At 39.1% G+C, this 20,413-nt stretch overlaps 1 protein-coding gene across 1 annotated transcript in view; it reads right to left on the bottom strand.

Moving 5' to 3' along the window:
• Positions 1-1,507: 1,507 nt before the first annotated feature.
• LOC120937564 (vasoactive intestinal peptide) overlaps positions 1,508-20,413 on the bottom strand; it is a 35,795-nt gene continuing 16,889 nt past the window's right edge. The window contains exons 3-7 of the mRNA XM_040350887.1: positions 14,472-14,612; positions 7,998-8,102; positions 5,495-5,626; positions 2,514-2,628; positions 1,508-1,803 (exon numbers count right to left, since the gene is read on the bottom strand). Of these exons, the coding sequence (XP_040206821.1) occupies positions 1,795-1,803; positions 2,514-2,628; positions 5,495-5,626; positions 7,998-8,102; positions 14,472-14,612 (502 nt within the window). The 3' untranslated portion in view covers positions 1,508-1,794. The remainder of the gene's footprint in view (positions 1,804-2,513; positions 2,629-5,494; positions 5,627-7,997; positions 8,103-14,471; positions 14,613-20,413) is intronic.

Below are 20,413 nucleotides of genomic sequence, written 5' to 3'. Positions count from 1 at the left end.
CTCAAATACAGCATAGTATTGAAATGACAGATACATTCAGCCTTTTTATTTGACCAAACTTATAAAACTCTTTAAAAAAAATAAAGATTAAATACAATTCATGAAAAGGTGCATTACAGATATGGGCCAGGGTCCATTATAAATTTTCTAAAATAGACATATATTTTATATACTTGGAATGTGTGAATTATTCTGAAGTCTGAATCCTATCTGGTAGTCTGATGAATGAATAAAGTCTACACAAGCAACAGTAATGTTTTAGTACTCAGGCCAGTAGCATTAAAAGGAACCTGTCACAAAGCAAGACACTTACATTAGACATTAGACGTGTGCATGACGAAAAAATGAATCTTTTGTTTAGATTCATTAATATAGTTATTTTGTTTTGTTAAATTTGGTTGAGTCATTCAATTCGTATTCAGGATTCGTATTCTGAATTAGTTTTATGTCTTTCAAATTTTCTTTGAATTTACAGATTTTTTTCGATTCAAATTGTTCAAAGTGAACAAACAAAAGAAAAATCTTCATCAAATTATTACAATTACTCTTTAAATCCCCTTTGGCTTAACTTAAACAGCATTATTTTGAAATGGTACTCTAATAACATAGTCTTTGATTTCAGAAACATGTTTACAGTTCAAATTAGACTGGAATTTGATGTAAAATTTGATTTGAATTTTAATTCAAATTTCAGAATTTCTGACAAATTTTCGGAGAATAATGATTTTTTTTCTGAATATTTATTCGGAACAAAACAAACTGCACGTGTCTATTAGACATGTCAAGTAAATGCTGTAATTTCCTAGGTCAAGAAACACATACAGGTCTCACAACATTACCTAAACCAATTAGTGATATCACTGCTCTGGAATTACATTTAAGGTTCCGAGTTCTGGAACATTAGCTTTTATCAGAGGCTTCTGAACATAAAACTATTTTGCTTTGTGACAGATTCAGATTAAGTGCTCAGTCCACCAAAACTGGAGATTTCACTTTTGGGAAGTACACTGGTTTGATCATGTTTGTCTCAGCAACTCTTTAGTTCAGATATCTTTATTTCAGCTCCCAGTTTGGCCACCTTTCATAGCTACCATGTATATGTATTTTGTTGTCTTTATTAGATAATCCATGTATTCATTAACGACATAATAGCAGGAAGGACCTTTCACCATTGGAGTCCTCAAGAACTGGCTGCACTGGTATACACCCAAAAGTGAAATAATGATTTTAGGTGGGTTATACTTTTAAGCATGTAGGAGTGATTAGAAAAGTAGAAAAGGTATTATCTATAACAACCAGATAAAATTTAGCTAAACTCAGATTGGCCATCATGGTCAACAGAAACACTTTTCTCTCCTTCAGTTTTGAAAAACCACATCCGAAGTGCATGGGGTCTCCTAATGGCTAAATTTGTCAGTCGTGTTCAAGGATTCCTGTCAATACCTATGTTAATGCTTGCACTGAAATATCTCATCCTACAATATGTAACACTTTCATTTTCCTCATGTTCGTCTTTTAAATGCGTTTATTGAAATAAAGGTTTAAAAGCATATGAAATAACAGGTTTTCCATGAGTTCTTGCATATCTATTTACAGCTCTAAATAGAGATCTCTAAGGTAATATTTACAGTGTAAACATCAACTTTTTTATTATAAGAAACATATTTGCCACAATTTTCACCTCACAACATATTTGTTTTGGTTTGAATACAGAAGTTATCTTCTTGAAATACTATGTGAAACTCAAAAATATAGTAAACTTGTTCTTCTGATAAAACAACCAAATGGTCTTCCTCAAAGATTCTGCAAAATAAGAAGCAATTATTATTTTACCAAAGTTAAACTATGTGAAAATAAAAAAAGTCAGAGCAGAGCATTTTTTTTATATTTTTTCAAAAGTTCAACATTATAAATTGGCTAGCACTTGGGACGGGTAATGTACCTTTATCCAAAACTTTACTGTCAAGTGGATACACCACACTTTATGTGTGAGGTAAATGCCGAGGTGCTCACCCACAAAGAAATCCATACAAATCCAAAACAGGCATAGAGGCACTCACCAGTCTTGCAGCAGAGGTCAATGTTTCGATGTTCAATGGAGCTCGGTCTATCTTTCTCAAGACTTGAGAACTCCATCGAAACACTGTTGCTTTGACTTATATCTGCTTCAAGACCCACGAGTGCTTCAATAGTCATAGTAGGCCATGCAACTGCCAAGGGGTCCATAAGCAGAGGCTATAATATAAATGTGTGCATGCATAGTTTGGGAACCTTTTTTTAGGACTTTATGAAAACAATTATTATTCAGCATAACTAAGGAGCAATGCCAGGAAAATACAGTATAGCTGAATAAGCCTGGCTGAATAACACAATGCAAATTGAGTTCTGCAGAAAATGCTGATCTTCACATTTGATATGTAGATTAAAATGCTTATATAGGGCTCTAAAGTTTAGAGTTATTTTAAAGACAAAAGGTTTTAAAACAAGAACAATATTTACAATCACTAATTTACCAATGGCAGATGGTTTAAGAGTTCATCCATGGTGGCATCATCGTAGTTTTCTGAGAATGGTGCTTGACTTAGATCATTATCTTCTCGAAGACTTGCAGGGTTAATGTCTTCTTGACTATAAAGCAAGAAAAAATGAATTTTAGATCTCTTTTTTTGGTCCAAACACTGGTCACCGAATGCCTGACATATTTAAAACAGCCAAACAGCCTTTGATTAGATTAGGTAATAAAAAAGTTAATGTTTAGAAGAATAGGTGTACATCAATGGGCTTTTGATTGTGTCAGAATGGCTAAAATTCCCATATAAGTCTTTAAAAATGCAAAAGCAACTTGAATCAGGTAAGAAGCAGGTCAAATGTAAGTCCAATGCACCTGTCAATGAATTTATAATAATCTTAGAAACATCTCAAACATGAGACAAAAGCAAGCTCATCAACATAGCCCATTATCACAGGTCCCAAAACAGAAATATTAATATCTTTTTGATGAGTCTGTTTTTGTTGGCACCTTATGTGTTGTATATGGATCTTTGGCTGATGCTGTTGTAAGTTTTGTTAAACTTGCTATTCACTGTCTTTAAATACTATGTAACATATGGGCATATAGAACATTAGGGTCAATAATTAAGCCACTTTAACTACTTAACCTGAATTCATCATATTAACACAGGATGATTTTCTCATCAAAATTCTCAAAAATAAATGTTGCTTAGGTTTAGACTTTTTTGTTTAACAATTGCAAGATTTTTTAATGGATCTGTATTTAGGACAAATTACATTTTTAGAAGGTAGTTTGCAATTAAAGCCCCTACATGTAGCTCATTAAAAGGTTTACCCAAAGCAAACTTTTTACAATATGTATACATTTTTTTACAATATAACTCATTAGTTAGATCCACACTCAGACAGGTAAGTAATGCATTTATTTAAGTAGAGGTACCAAGGTAGTGGGTTTTGGTTAGGGTATGATGTTAGGGAGTGAAGAACACTCACTGGGTAGCTCATCCTCTGTGGCTATTGTTCAGTCAAAACTTTAGGTTTCATATCTATTAATTATATCTATAAATTAGAAAAATAGTCCTAACATACTGTAAATTCTGAAAAATACATGATGATGGATCTGAAATAAAAATCATACATGATGAGCAGCGACAGCTAATAATACTAATAATACTACTACTACTACTAATAATAATAATAATAATAAGCTAGCTCCAGCATACTCAGTGGTCTGTTGATGGAAAGGAACCACATTTCAAAGTAAAATATTTTATCGGTCAGAAAGCCTAAGGACTGCACCTGACCAACAAGTTTTGTGCCATCTGAGCAGTGTTAGACTGACAGCTGTATCTTTAGTTTGGGAAAACAGTATTTTCCAAACCAATGACTGAAAAAAATTCTCAAGATTGACACAGAATGTTTGGAATAATGAAACTGTACTATAAATAAAAGCATTCAAAGGCATTGAGAAATAGAATCAGAATTGCATTTAAATTAAAACCAACTGGAGGCTGCACCAAAAAAGTAGTTTAACAGTCTAATTTAAGATGTTTATAATCATAATTCATCTAGTTAAAATAAAAGTGCTGATATATGTCCCTTTTTATATCAGTTAATAAAGACCATAGAAAAGAGCTGAGCAAATTCATCTTTCATCCCATTATATTTCACACTGAAAGACTGACCAGACACAAAAGGTATAAGGAATTTAGCCAATATCTCCTTAACCCCCTGAGCGGTATTCCCGAGTCTGGCTCGGGGTGGAATTTCAGGACCAAAAGCGGTAACCCCGAGCCAGACTCGGGATCGCTCGCAGTGTACACAGGCAGGGAATTACTTACCTTGTCCCTGGATCCTGCGATGCCTCCCCACTGTGTGATCAAGCTGTGTCCTCGCTCGATTCACACAGTGCCCGTGTGCCGCCGAGCTCCGTTCCCTGTGACGTTACGACGCACGGGGGCGGAGATCGGTGCCAAATTTAAAACAGTAATAAACACAATACATACAGTATACTGTAATCTTATATATTACAGTACTGTATGAACAAATACACACACCCTTTGTCCCTAGTGGTCTGCCCAGTGTCCTGCATGCACTTTTATGTAATAAAAAACTGTTGTTTCTGCCTGGAAACTGGAGATTGTCCATAGCAACCAAAAAGTGTCCCTTTATGTCAAAAGTGGTTTTAGCTAAAAAACAGCAATAATAAATTAGAATCACTTGCAGAATTGAGCGATAGTGATTTGTGGGGAAATTCATCATCAAAAAATTAAAAGTATTAATTTTTATTATTATTATATTTGTTATAATTATTTATATTTATTTATTATATTATAATTTATGATTTTGTGTTTCAAATTTTATTATACCTGGGATGTCTACTAGACTCTTGTTTGGACAGATTTAAGTGAGTTATTACTAAGAATTGCAGGCCTACAATATAAAAGGCCAAATTTCCATGCAAAATAATGGCACCGCTTTCAGCACCTAAAATCTGAAATAATCATACCGCCAGGGCGGTTAAAGGGAGAATGTAACAGCATTGGCCAGAAAAACAGGCTTTAAATTATACACTTTTAAGAAGGTCCAAATTATCAAAATATGCAGTCTTTAGTTCTTTCCCAGACTGATAAAAAAAAATGATTGCCTGAATTGAAGAACATAAAAAAATAAATGAAATCATTTATATTATACAAATGGCTAAAGGTAGGTATATGTAACAAATATGTAAAAAATGTTATCTAAGATAAATGTTCCAGAAAATGAATTCACAATAATAGATGCTGAAAATGCAATTTTGTTAAGGGTTCCATTTTTTATTCCATTAGATACAGTACACAGTAATCATTTAACTTGTCTGAAAAGAATCCAGATTAATCTCACAAGATAATGACAATCATGACTAAGTAGATGTATTTGTCATTCCGCAATTGTCAGGGCTAGTGCTATTTTAATTAAAGTCTTTCTGCGCCTGTATCAATACCTTCTCTTTCCAGTAAGAACTGAGTTTAAGTACTTCTTTACTGCCATCTGCTTCCGAAAGCGGCTGTAGTTATCAGTAAAGACTGCATCTGAGTGACGTTTTACTGGAGCTGGATCTTCCACAACACTATTGCTGGTAATAGAAGAAAAAAAAACAATCTTTTTTAATCAACCTAATTAAAGACCATCATTTTTTTGAAGTTGCAGATCAATCACTAAAGAAATAACTGTACCCATAGATATTAAGTGATTGGCAAAAAAAAACTGTATATAAAAATAAATAAATAAATAAAAAGCTTACTAGAGCTTGGGTTTGTATTTTTATATTGTCTGTATTTTCATATTCAACTGTAACTGTTTAAATGGTTGAACCTTTGAGCTGTCTCCTCTAACCTGATGCCCTAGGCCAGGGGTGTCCAACTGGCGGCCCTCCAGCTATTGTGGAACTACAAGTCCCATCATGACTTTGCCTGTGGGAGTCATGCTTATAACTGTCTGCCTTGCAATACCACATGGGAATTGGAGTTCCGCAACAGCTGGAGGGCCACTAGTTTGACACCTGTGCCCCAGGCACTGGCCAATGAGTGCAATTTTTGTAAATATAGCCCTGAATATACATTACCAGTTTGTTAATGTAACATGAGCCAAAATAATTTTTCTGTTTGTTAACTTAAAATAACATATATAATAAAATATATTATTTTAACACCTTATTGCCCAGCCTATAGTACAATCGGGGTCGATCCTAGACCCAGGCGCCACAGAGGTGGGGGCGCTCAAGCGCCAGAGTGCTCCCCTCCCTCCTCCTCTCCATGTTGGCGTCCAGTGGCGCTCTCTCTGCCGGTCACCACCACCGCTGTTTTCTGGCTGCCTAAGTCCGTCCCCCTTCATCCTCCTGTCAGAGATCGGAGCGGCTGTCTCTGTTCAGAGAGAGACCCGCGCACATCCAGTGACGTCGTTGGGGGGGGGGTCTGTGCCGTGCATTTGTTCTCCTCTCTGTCACGATCTTCTCCACCCGGGCGGCGTGGCTGCACACTGTCCTCTCCTTTCCAGCTGCTGCCTGGGTGGGGTTTGTCCTGAGGGGGGGTGGTCTGTACTAATGGGGGGTCTTTACTAATGGAGGAGGGTGGTCTGTACTAATGGAGGGGAGGTGGTCTGTACTAATGGAGGGGGTGGTTTGTGGCGGTGGTCTGTACTAATGGGGGGTCTATACTAATGGAGGGTGGTTTGTGGGGGGTCTGTACTAATGGAGGGGGTGGTTTGTGGGGGGTCTGTACTAATGGAGGGGTGGTGGTTTGTCCTGGTGGGGTCTGTACTAATGGTGGGGGGTGCTTTGTGGGGGGTCTGTACTAATGAAGGGGGGTCTGTACCAATGATGGGGTGGTTTGTCCTCGGGGGTCTGTACTAATGGAGGGGGTGGTTTGTCCTGGGGGGTCTGTACTAATGGGTGGGTGGTTTGTGGGGGTTCTGTACTAATGAAGGGGGGTGGTTTGTCCGGGGGGTCTGTACTAATGGGTGGGTGGTTTGTGGGGGGTCTATACTAATGAAGAGGGGTGGTTTGTCCAGGGGGTCGCTACTAATGGGGGGGTGGTTTGTCCGGAGGGGGTCTGTGCTAATGGAGGGGGGGATGGTTTGTCCTGAGGGGGGTCTGTACTAATGGAGGGGGGGTGGTTTGTCCTGGGGGGTCTGTACTAATGGGTGGGTAGTTTGTGGGGGGTCTGTACTAATGGAGGGGGGATGGTTTGTCCTGAGGGGGGTCTGTGCTAATGGAGGGGGGTGGTTTGTTCTGAGGGGGGTCTGTACTAATCAAGGGGGGTGGTTTGTCCTGAGGGGTTTCTGTACTAATGGAGGGAGTGGTTTGTCCTGAGGGGGTCTGTACTAATGGAGGGGAAGTGGTTTGTCCTGGGGGGGTCTGTACTAATGGAGGGGGGTTGGTTTGTCCTGGGGGGTCTGTACTAATGGAGGGGAGTGGTTTGTCCTGAGGGGAGTGTGTACTAATGGAGGGGGGTTAGTTTGTCCTGAGGGGGGTCTGTACTAATGGAGAACAGGAAGTGAGGATTTCTCAGAAGAAATAAGGACATTTAAAAGCAAAATCGAAGGATGAGGTAAGTGAAGGAGGACTGCACTAAGGTAAAGGAAGCTATTTAGGAAAAAAATGTGTACCTTTACAAACTCCTTTAACCTAAATATATCTAAGAATATAATTGTGCTTCTACAGTTAAAAGAACTAGCTCCATATATTACCAGTTTAAGTTTCTATAAAAGGTTTGTAGAAGCAGTAGTATGTATTTTCTCTAAGATTTTTACTTGTGTGATGGAAAGAACAATACTCTTAATTTCACTGGATAATGACGCAACAACGCTCTAAAATAATTTTCTCCTGATATATTTATAAGTACAGTTAGTTTTTCATAATGTTACACCAGAATATATGAAATTTGATGAAGTTTTCCTTTTAGAAATAACTGAAAAATTTGTAAACAATGTTAACAATGACATCTTACCTGACTCTTTTGCCAATTAGAGATTCTAAGTATCGTCTAGCAGAAAGCTGACCCAAAAGTTTGCTGTAACCACTTGTAAAGAGTCCATCAGCATGCCTAGATGTCCTGGCACAAAAAAAAATGTGTTCATAGCCTCTATTTTAAGAAACTTATAACAAGAACAAGGACATGTTTAGTTTATATCATTATGAAATATTAGTTTATCAAAAGTTGTAATATTTCAAGAATCACTAAGAGATGTCACAAACAACTATTGTCTGTTAAAAAATAAATAATATCCTGCAGTCAATTTTTTAGTACATTTTTAGTAAATATGCTACTCCTCCACAGTTACAAGATCATTGTTATCTATTACAGGAAAAATATATTAGTTCTCCATACAGGTTCTTTAGTGAGGTCAAAAGTAAAATAACATCCTCAAAAAATATTTTACGGGTTAATAAAAAATATTACATACATATTCAGAATTTGTACATCCACTTAGCAGGTAGAGCTCTCACTTGCTTAACAGGGTATTTTTTGCTTTGTTGACATAAGATTTTTACATAGTTCAACGACTCAAGCTGAAATATACACTAATGAATGAATGAGTCGGGGGAGTGACACATCCCTTTTATTCCCCCTTTCTCCCTATTAGAGACAGCGGTATGTAAAAAAAAAATACTGCTTTACGCTCTCTTTAGAAATTCAATTGTGTTCTAGAATTCCTCTATTTATTTGTAAAACAAAAATTGTATATAGTGTATTTTATACAGTAAACTCAGATTCTATCATCAGCTTACAGTTAAAACATGAACTAAGCCATATTTCTGACTACTTGATCCAATTGTTGTTCTATCCCTTTTTTAATACCAATCGCTCCATGCTCCAGGACTGCATTCCATATTATCTTCTGAAAATTATCACCACTCACATCAGGGTTAAATGATGGTAAGTCTGTCATTCAACCCCTTTTTATGAGCCCAGACTAATATGGACAGACCCCCCTGGGGTGTAGCTCTTAAGACACTACTGTTGTACTCAACTGTGCTCATACTGTATGTCTTTATTTGAATACCATTCAGTCTAGCAGTAAGGACCACTGACACTAGTCAAGAAGAGTGATTACCATGACATCACCTGACCAGCCAGAAATTAGAGTTAAAGGGGTTGTAAAGGAAAACATTTTTTTCCTTTACAACCCCTTTAAGATATGTATTTAGGAATCTTAAAAAAAGCTGATTTAAAGAAAATTGTGTAAATGTAAATGTAGTTTCATTTCAGTTGTATGTAAATAACTTCTTTGATAGATGAGTTTTCAGAAGCTATAAGGACCTTTGGTAGATTGAAGAGAATGTATCATTAACAGCAACCATTAAAGTGAACCCCATGGCATTCTTGGAATGGTATCGCTCTAGGTTGACCTACAGCTTCTTGGTGCCAGCTGTGGGTGCCCATGCCTAGCAGGATCCATCTGCTTCTCAAAAATGATTAGGTATACAAAGTAGATGCACATTTTTGTTTTATATAAAAAACAGAGGAAAAAAAAAGGAACGGACCTCCCATCAGACTCCAATCCGATGATGCATTTTATCTAAATAGAGGCTTAAACATAGATGTAGGTCCCTAATGATAAAACACACCAGAGGACTGAAGTCCGGTGGGCGGTCTTTTCCTCTATGAGCAATAAAACATTATTGAAATGACAACAAAAGGACACAGCAGTGTGCTATGCCTAATTTAAAGTGAACATGTTGCTTTACATTGCACAGTCAAAGCACAGTTCTGCTTTAAGCAGCTGCTAGCAAAATGTGCTAAAAGGTGAGTCTTGTCATTTGTACTTGTGGTAATTAGTGAATTGAGCCATACTTAAAAGTCATTTGCAGCTTCTGTTCTTTTTGTGTAAATGTCCTATTTTGGGCTCCAGCCAAAGCCTAAGGCTGCGTACACATGATCGATTAAACCGATGAGAACGGTCTGATGGACCGTTTTTATCGGTCCAGACCGATCGTGTGTGGGGCCCATCCGTTATTTATCCATAGGTTAAAAAAAAGCAATCTTGTTTTAAATTTAACCGATTGATACCTAACCGACGTTTTGCGTGGGTTAAAAATCCACACATGCTCAGAATCAAGTCAATGCATGCTTGGAAGCATTGAACTTTGTTTTTTCAGCACGTCGTTGTGTTTTACGTCACCGCGTTCTGACACGATCGTTTTTTTAACCGATGGTGTGTAGGATGGTGTGTTTTCATCAGATGGACCAATCGTGTGTCCAGGGCTTTAGTCATAAACTTGGAAGAAGAAACCAGAAAAAAAGTTCTGCCTTCTCTCAGGATGGTCTCACAATGGGACTGTTTTAAATGAACTGTAAAATAAAATAAAGAACCCGCGCTATGGCAATATTATTAAATAAAATATAAAATAGGGCTGCTGCTAAAGTGCAAGGTCAATACCCCAAGAATTAGTGAATAATTTAAACTCAGCGCTGCTCCCATGAGACCTAACAGACATAATCAGTGTAAATATCTATATCACCATGTATAACATAAACTATATAAAATATATAGCATATAAAGTGCTCAGTGCTAATATTGTGCAAAATATAATCACTAAAGTCCATCAAATGTGGTATACTGGGCTGATGACAAGTTCATGTGTCTTATCATGCTCCCCTCTTGATTCTCTACTCACCGGAAAGAGGATATGGCTTATGTTATATATGGTGATGTAGATATTTACCCAGATTTGAGTATATTAGTAGTCTCATAGGAGCAGCGCTAAGTTTAAATTATTTATTCATTAAATCAACTGTGCCAGGTTCCAGTTGTCCCCCCTCCCTATTCCCCCGCTGGTTGGTACTCACAATGGATTGTAAGAAAGTAACTTACAAGTGTCCCTGGGTGCACTCCCCTGCTAATTAGACCAGTAATCCCCGTTTCCTTACACAGTTCTCTATGGTGAGAACTGTTCTCTTGCACACTCACACTGCAGCAAACCACACTGGATTTAAAATGAGCGCTACCTGGGACCATCTGTTCCAAGTGGTCCCAGGCACAGTTTGATTAATCCATCCTGGGCACACTTCAGAGCAGTCACACTAAACAAACTGGCCCCAGGGGCTGAACTATGCCTGGGACTGGTTCACAGTGTTAGTTTGAACTCACCCTTAGACATTCTTGATCTGCATCTACCGTATTTATCGGCATATAACACGCACAGGTGTATAACACGCACCCTAACTTTTAAGAGGGAAGTTTCATGAAAAAAACTTTCCCCAGCCCCCTGCGTATAATATGCAGGCACAGTTTACCCTCTATTTTTAGGGTAAAAAAGTGAGTGTTATACGCCAATAAATACAGTTCTGGACCAATGTTTCAAAGCACTGAAGCCAAATGCTACCAGCATTTTAAAGAGGGGGGCAATAATGATAATGTCTGAATCCTTCTAATACAGGTTTGCTTTGATGAAAATTGGACATAAACCGTTGTACCTGCAGTGGTAAAAGTAAAGCTAAAACCAATTTAAAATAAACAAAGAAGATCTCAGCCAACAGCCTTATACTCTTTTCAAAAAAAGTTACATTTAAAAAGCTAGAGTGGGATGCATCCCATTTTCATACTAACAAAGGTTATAGGTCTCTAAATTTGCACCTCACACATATGCTTTCAATAAAGAATATAATAATTACCCTAATTACTGTAGTAACTCGCAGTAATTTGAATAATTATTAAATTCTTTATTGAAAGCTTCTGTGTGAGGTGCAAATTTCGAGACCTATAATTGTTGTTAGTATAAAAACGAAAAAAGTGAATACAAAATGAATGGTGTAAATGCCAGTCCGTAAAGGCATAGGCAAACTGTCATTATACTGATGCTGAGTAAGTACAGCAATCTGTCCACAGTATGCCTTAAAGAAAACTACAGTTTTAGAATAATAATTACCACTCAACCTCCTCCACTCCCTGAAGTCCACCTGCACTTTTACACCTCCCAGAGTCTTCTGGCCAGTCCAGTGATGTTACAGTCCCTTTGTTTTTTCCTCTGGTAGCAGTGGTCCGTACTCCTACACTGAACAGCACTCATTTAACCTCCCTGACGGTATGGTTCTTTCAGACTTTTGGTACTGAAAGCGGTACAATAATTTTTCATGGAAATTTTGCGTTTTTTATTGTAGGCCTCTAATTCTTAATAACTCACTTAAATCTGTCCAAACAAGAGTCTAGTAGACATCCCGGATATGATAAAGTTTGAAACACAAAATCATAAATTATAATATAATAAATAACTATAAATAATTATAACAAATAATAATGTAATTATAATAAAAATTATTAAATAATGTAATCAAATCTAAAACACTGAAATTTGCTCAGTTGCAGAATTGTCGCTGTCATTACTTTCAGTGTTTGATGACGAATTTCCCTACAAATCACTATCGCTCAATTCTGCAAGTGATTTAAATTTATTATAGCTGTGTTCTATCTGCTCTAAAACCACTTTTGACATAAAGGAACACTTTTTGGTTGCTATGGACAATCTCCAGTTTTCAGGCAGAAAGACAATTTTCTATAATATAAAACTGCATGCAGGGCACTGAACAGACCACTAGAGACAAAGGGTATGTGTATTTATTTGATACAGTACTGTAATTTGTAAGATTACAGTATACTGTATCTATACTGTGTTTTTCATTTTAATTTATTTGGCGCTGAACACCGCCCTTGTGCGTTGTGCCGCTCGGGAACGGAGCTCGGCACTCGGCAGTCACCAGTGTGAGAAGACAGCTCACACACACAGCGGGGAGACATCGTAGGATCGTAGGATCCAGGGACAAGGTAAGTAACTTCCCCTGTATCCTGCAATCCCCTGTATCCTGTATCTTGCAATGCGATCCAGAGTCTGGCTCGGGATTACCGTTTTTGGTATGTATTCTGTGTACTAATACTCTGAGCCCAGGCTGTGTAAGAACAGACAAAAAGTAACATGTCAATGACTGTCCAGATTCAAAATAGATGGGTTGAAAGATGCTGGCCATCATTCAACCTAGAAGACATTCAGCATCTAGAAAGCTCCTGGTTAAACATGAACATTTTTACTTTGCTGAACGGGTTATTTTTACATTTTTAAAAATGTAGTTCTACTTCCAATCCCATCTACAGCCACATTTGTTTGAGTTTTGTACCGAAGAGAGGGTTAGAAAATCTGTTAAGAACATCTGATATTGTTTATACGGATCTCTGTCTTCTTCTCCTGCTGACTCTCCCTCATTTCCTGTCATTATATCATTATGACAGGAATTGACATTAAACCAACAAATGGTCAAAGACAGAAATAAAAATCTTAAGGTGGTTTTAGGGAACAACATCACTTATTACTTTTAAGGCAAGGTGAGTGAATATTGATTTGGTGAAAAATGCTACTCACGTGATCCCATTAAGACCTTTTCCCCACTTGAAGGGACTTAAAACAGGAGTATGTTCAAAGATATTTTGGCCATACTTCTATTGTGGGTCACAACAGAGTAGAGAGTGGTGACAAACAGTCACCACTCTCTGCTCAGAGCAGACCCAAGATCTGAGTGATCAGTGGTCACATGATTACTCACATCTCGGGCATAGAGCCTGCAGGGGACAGCTGCAGCATTGGATACTTTTTTTTTACCATCCCCACACTTCTCTTTTAATGTATGTGCAGTGTTTATTGTGCTTTTGGGATCACAAATACCAAGTCAATTCTGAAAGACCCTTTTAACAAACCCCAAGTAGTTTATTCATTATTCATTGTTGCCAGTTTTTTATCCCCTTTACTGTCTGACTATGGCCAGTGTTGCTTAGATCAGTGGTATGTTCAGCAGAAATCAGTCCATTTACAGATGATCTGAGGCCTTGTACTCACGGCAGGACATGTCCGATGAAAACGGTCTGCAGACCGTTTCCATCGGACATGTCTGGCCGGGGACTGCCCGGGGACTTCTGTTCGATGGCTATACACACCATCGAACAGAAGCCCGCGCGTAAACATTACGCGGGGCGTGTCCGCGGTGTCGCCGCGTCGATGACGCGGTGTCGCCGCGACAATGACGCGGCGACGTGGGCGGGCCGCCTTAAATATGCTTCCACGCATGCGTCGAAGTCATTCGACGCATGCGAGGGATGCGGGCGGCAGGACATGTACGGTAGGTCTGTACAGACGACCGTACATGTCCGGGCGGACAGGTTTCCAGCGGACTGTTTTAAAACAAGTCCGGGAAACAGTTGTCCGCTGGAAACCTGTCCGATCCGTCCCAAAATGGTCCGCTCGGGCCAACACACGGCCAAACATGTCTGCTGAAACTGGTCTGCGGACCAGTTTCAGCAGACATGTTTGGTCGTGAGTACGGGGCCTTAGAGACAATATTTTTTCTTAGAAGTGAACTATCATTGTGTGCAGATTAAAAACAGTATCTGAGACAAATTAAAGTGTCATAAATTAGTTATTGACATCTGTTCTTTACCTGCCAACACCCTGGGTCATGTCCAGAAAAAACTTGTCATTGTCTGGTAGTGTATTCTGCAACATTTCCATGTCTTGTTTTAAAGACACCTGTGTCTGGTCTGGTTCATTTGCTCCTTCATACGGCAATCTGTTCCCTAGTCTAAAAAAAAAAAAAAGAATGTTTTACTTGTGCATTTCCCCTATTCAGTACATGCCATATGCCCACACACTAGAAGAAATAAACAAAGAAGGAGACAGGGTACTGTGGAGTGAGCTAAAGAAGGTTCCTTCTATTAGTCAAAGTCTAAACTTCCCTCTAAAGTTTGGTGTAGGCACTGCAGGCAGTACCAGCTGTATGGCTAGATTAGTGATGCTTACCCACAATATATTCACAATACTCACATGTACTGTGCATTATCTACTTGTTAAGTATAAATATATCAATAGCAATAACTTATATAATTTGCTACTTTCCAATTAAGCTAATTTCTTCATCCCCTTATAAAATCAGACCTATAATACAGTGTACATACCAAAGCACATTTAATCTGTCAATATAAGCACAATAACAACATATAGTTAATCACTTTACATCCTAATACGGAAAGGCATATGTTTCTATAGTCATGGTTTTACAAGTACTTGAATTTGCCATAAATTCCTTGGAGGTACATAAATTACACCTTTGCCCAAACCATGAACAATAAAGTATGTTAATGTTCTTAAAGTGGTTGTAAAGGCTGAGGCCTCGTACACACGACGGAGGAACTCGTCGGAAAAGACATATCGTTTTCCTCGACGAGTTCCTTGTTAGGCTTGTCGAGGAACTCGACAAGCTTGCTTTGCGTACACACTGTCATGACAAAATCTCCTTGTTCTCAAATGCGGTGACATACAACAAATACAATGGCAGGGGAAGTTCGATTCCACTGGCACAACCCTTGGGGCTGCTTTTGCTAATCTCATGTTACTGCGTGTTAAGTAAAAGTTTGGTCGGAGACGATTTGCACTTTTCAGTCTGTTACAGCATGAAAAATGTCTTATCTCAATTTCAAATGCTACTTTTACTCCTGTCTCATACTTTATTCTGAGCATGCAGGGGTTTCTTAGCATACACACGCTCAAGTTTCTCGTCGAAAACCAGCCGGACGAGGAACACGACGAGGAAATTGAGACTCCCGTTGAGGAAAAAGAGAACTTGTTCTCTTTTTTCCTAGTCAAGTTTCCTCGATGAAAAACTTACACACGACCGTTTTCCTCGGCAAAAAAGCTCTCCTATCAAGTTTCTTGATGGATTCTGTCGAGTTTCTCAGTCGTGTGAACGAGGTCTGAAGGTGTTTTACCTTCATGCATTCTATGAAGGTAAAACAAACTTTAGTGTGTAACTCCACCCTCAGCCCCCTGATATTTACCAAAGCCTGATCTTGATCAAGTGGTGTAAAAAAGACACTCCTAAATGGCTGAGATGTAGCAGCAGGAGCCAGCTCGGGATGGAGCATGCACGAGTGCCCCCACAGCAAGCGGCTTTCTGTGGCAAGGGGAGGGGAGGGGCCCAGAGCTCCAGAGGGGCATCGGAGAAGAGGAGGATCTGGGCTGCTCTGTGAAAAGATTCTAAAGCATCTTTTTTCATTACAATAAAAAAGTTGTTATAATCAACTGCTTTGTGCAATGGTATTGCACTCAGCAGTGCCTTGCTTTTTTTTTTGGAATCCCCCACTGGTGCTCTCCACCCCATGTTCTTATGAGTGCTATGGGAGGTGTGCTCTTGAGCCATGCTCTGTTCATTCACAGACACATACAGCGTGGCTCGGCCCTACCCCCAGCTCCCTTCTTTCAGGATGTGTCTGACATCAGCAGGAGTCTATAACTCCCCTTCTCTTACAGAGTCTCCTGTGAGAGCAGGAAGCAAAGAGAGAAGAGCTGAAGCAGACACAGTGCTGGATCAATAGAGGTCTTAGTTAAGTGTTTAGGGACATTGAGGGGGGAACTCGTATTGGAGCATGTTTTACCTTTTTGCATAGAATGCATAAGGTATAAAATATTAAGACTTTAAATTGGAAGCACTGTGAAAACACACACACACACTGAGTTCTGCAGCTGCAGGAGCTGTTTTGGCAAGCAATAGATCAATGCTGCAGTGATATGTTGCTGCAGAGGGAGGCAGGGCAGAGTTGAATAAGCCCTGTTCCATCTGAAAATGCATACTCAAATCACAAAAATTGCTGCAGGCAGAGGCATGACTGTGATGGACCAGCCTGGTTCTGTCTGAACAAGAACACTGAACATGAATACTGAAGTCACCGGAAGTGATGAAAGATAACCTTGCGGTACTTATGGTTCCACCTTATCCTACTTCCTCTTTAAACACAATGCATAAGCCGTGTGAAACTGTACTGCAGGGCTGCACACCCAGAAGTGAATGAATTCCCTTGGTCCAGCACTGTTTTAAAATGTTGGTGGGACTCAAGGGGGGAGATCTCAAGCACAACAGGCCAATGGCCATCCAAATATACTTATTTTTATGTGTTATCAGGTCAGCAAGTCTAAATGTAGCAGTAAGCTGTTGCCACGAGACCGTTTGATATGTATTTGATCTACTAATTTGTTTTTTAAATGCTGCTTTTAACTGTATATGTGGAAAATCTCCAATGTTTTAAAGCCAGAAAAATACATTTAAACATGATTAGTGCATTTTCATCTATATTTTTAGGTTTACCTTAATTTAATCTTACTATTATCAATATTATATTTTTTGCTCACTGTCTGATTAACATTTACAATTTATACATTCTCCTTAGCCCTGATGAAGTAGTGATGAAGTAGAAACCTTATAGCCCCAAAATGCATTGTCTTTGTAATCTTTGGACTTTTAGGATGACATAAATAAACTTGGCTTCATATACATTTAGTGTGGTGCTCTTGTCTGACTCCTTTTTTTTTTTTTTTCCATAATGACTCCATCCTACATTGTTTCACTATACTGAAAACAGAAACTTTCACTTTCTAATCAGTAAATTTGTAGTAGTGTAAAGCCTCATACACACGATCAGTCCATCCGATGAGAACGGTCCGAAGGGCCGTTGTCTGAAGCTGACTGATGGTCCATCACGCCTACACACCATCGGTTAATTAACCGATCGTGTCAGAACGCGGTGACGTAAAACACAACGATGTGCTAAAAAAAAGAAGTTCAGTGCTCCCAAGCATGCGTCGACTTGATTCTGAGCATGCGCGGGTTTATAACTGATGCCTTTGCATACTAACGATCGGTTTTGACCTATCGGTTAGGCATCCATCGGTTCAATTTTAAAGCAAGTTCTCATTTTTTTGACCGAAGGTTAAATAACCTATGGGGCCTACACACGATCGGTTTGGACTGATGAAAACGGTCCTTCAGACCGTTCTCCTCTGGCGATCCTATTGTGTATACGAGGCCTTACTCCATGCTGTCTATACACCTGCCCTATAAACTCTAGTGCATACAATTTTACACCATTAGAGATGTGAAATAAAGAAACTGCAATTGTAATGTTTCCTCTCTCCAACCCTTTTCCTTAATCTGAACACTGAGCTACTTCTGTGAATCTGACCCTGTGTGGGGTTTATTTACTTAAAGCTAATAGGCTGTTCACTTTGCAAAGCAATTTGCCCCAGAGCCTAATGAATGAGTTGAAGCTCTGCTGATTTCCATCATCCAGTCATTTTTATTTCCCTTGCATGTGATTGAGTGTTCTTTCCAGAACGACACTTCACCGCATTCACTATGCTCTGGGGAAAATTCCCTTGCAAAGTGCAACTTACCCTGCAAAGTGAACATTCTAGTAAATCAACCCCCGTGTGTGTAACACTTTCAACAAAACAAACCTCTTTTCAAATTAATCTCTATGAACTTCAGAACACATTTTTCTGCAGAAAAAAATTCACATAGAATTACAGCCTGTCAAGATTTCTTTTCATAAAATATAATATCTCTTGTTATCTTGTAATAAGTTCCCTCAGCATTTGTATTGACATATTGCATGACATTCTCTTCAGCCTGTGGATCAGAACTTTTAATACACCATGATAGCAACAAACCATTATGATAAAATACATTAAATGTGTTTTAGAATGCATTGTAAATTATTTTACATGTACACAGTTCATATCCAATGATACAAAGAGAAATATGAGGGGTAGCTAATGTTAAGTATGGCCGTCGTTCCCGCGCCAAGTTTTGATTTTTTTACGTCGTTTGCGTAAGCCGTTCGCGAATACGGCTGGACGTAATTTACGTTCACGTCGACAGCAATGACGTTCAAAAAAAACGTCAAATACGCAGGGTCAAGCATAATTTAAATAAAACACGCCCCCTACATCCCCATTTGAATTACGCGGCCTTACGCCGCAACACATACGTTACGCCGCCGTAACTAAGGGCGCAAGTTCTTTCTGAATAAAGAACTCACGCCCAAAGTTAGAGCGGTGTAACGTATCTACGATACGTTACGCCGGCCGGACAGATACGCGGAGGTATCTGAATCCGGCCCAATATACTTACCTGCTCTGTGCACAGAGCAGCAACTTACCTCCTCTTCTGTGGCCCCCCACCAGCGCTGTTCCCTTCTCCTCTTCTCTGAATGACCCCATTGTGTGGACCCACTACTGAGCTGAGATTTGTACATCCATAGACACATACAGTGTGGCTCAGCCACGCCCACCACTCCCTTTTCACAGAATATGATTGACAGCAGCATGAGCCAATGGTTTCTGCTGCTGACTCTGTATCCTGTGAATAAAGGACTCGGGTACGTGGGAGGCTGGGGGTGTGGCTATTGGAATGTTTTTACCTTAATGCAAAGAATGCCTTTGCCTTTAAAACTTTATTAGAGTGGGATTAAGAAGTTTGGGGAAAAAACTGCAAGCTGACTTGAATGAAATCTGAATGAAAAGGCTCTGTGGGTTTGATTTACTAAAGGGCTTAGTAAATGAGCAGACGCTCTGCTGACTTTCGTCATCAAATCATGTGCCAACAAAAATGCTGTTTTTTTTTTTCTTGCATGTGATTGGGTACTTGCAAAGTGAAGCTTTTCCTCATTTACTAAGCACTGGGAAAAACTGCACTTGCAAAGTAAATAAACCTCTGTATGTCTCTTCTGCAATAAAAGCCACTTTCCTGCCTGCCAGCAAAGTTTCTTTAGAATGTACACTGAACCACATATGTGCAGATCATTGTAAATCCCTTGCATGCCTTTTGCACCAGGATGACATAACTGCTGTGCAAATGCATACAAGTTATGTCATCCTGGGCAATCCAATCAAGAGAGCCATAGATGCTGAACAAGGAAAAATCCAGAGCAAAATTGTGACCATCAATGATACAGTGGTGAGACAGATTGCAGACATTGCATCGCTAAATAGAGAGGGAGGCAAGTAAGTCTGCCACAATGTGTAAATATGTTGTGCATACTTGCACATTTTGACAAAACCCCTGAGCACTGGCAGCAGAGTTTAGTTTTGCTTTAAAGCCAGCACATTGCATATTACAGAGCAACAATGAGGGTTGAATGCTTACACTGTTCCTGTTTGTTGGGGGTGCTCCCGTTCATTTCGAAAGAGCCTCAATGCAAATCCACACAACTAAACAACACACCTGACCATTGAACACTTCACAGCACATACATACAATGGGCTGCATTGTAGGAAAAAAACAGTCAGGACTAGGTAATGATAGTGCACAGATAACACAATTTGTGTCAATGCATCAACCAATGTGTATGCATAAGTGTAAATAGGCCTTAAATAAATGTTACCCTTGAAGCCTGGCAACACACTACATGGTTTGTCAAGATCACCAATCTCAAGAGTAAAGCAACAAATATCAGCTGCACGCTAGTTTTGCCCATGAGAGTTATAGGTGGTTCAGCTCCAAACTGGCACCTCTTTTCAAAGGGCTTAGGCCTCGTACACACGACCGAGTTT

This window comes from Rana temporaria, chromosome 4 (genome assembly GCF_905171775.1).
Source record: "Rana temporaria chromosome 4, aRanTem1.1, whole genome shotgun sequence".
Lineage (NCBI taxonomy): Eukaryota > Metazoa > Chordata > Amphibia > Anura > Ranidae > Rana > Rana temporaria.
This window is presented reverse-complemented; position numbering and strand designations above follow the sequence as displayed.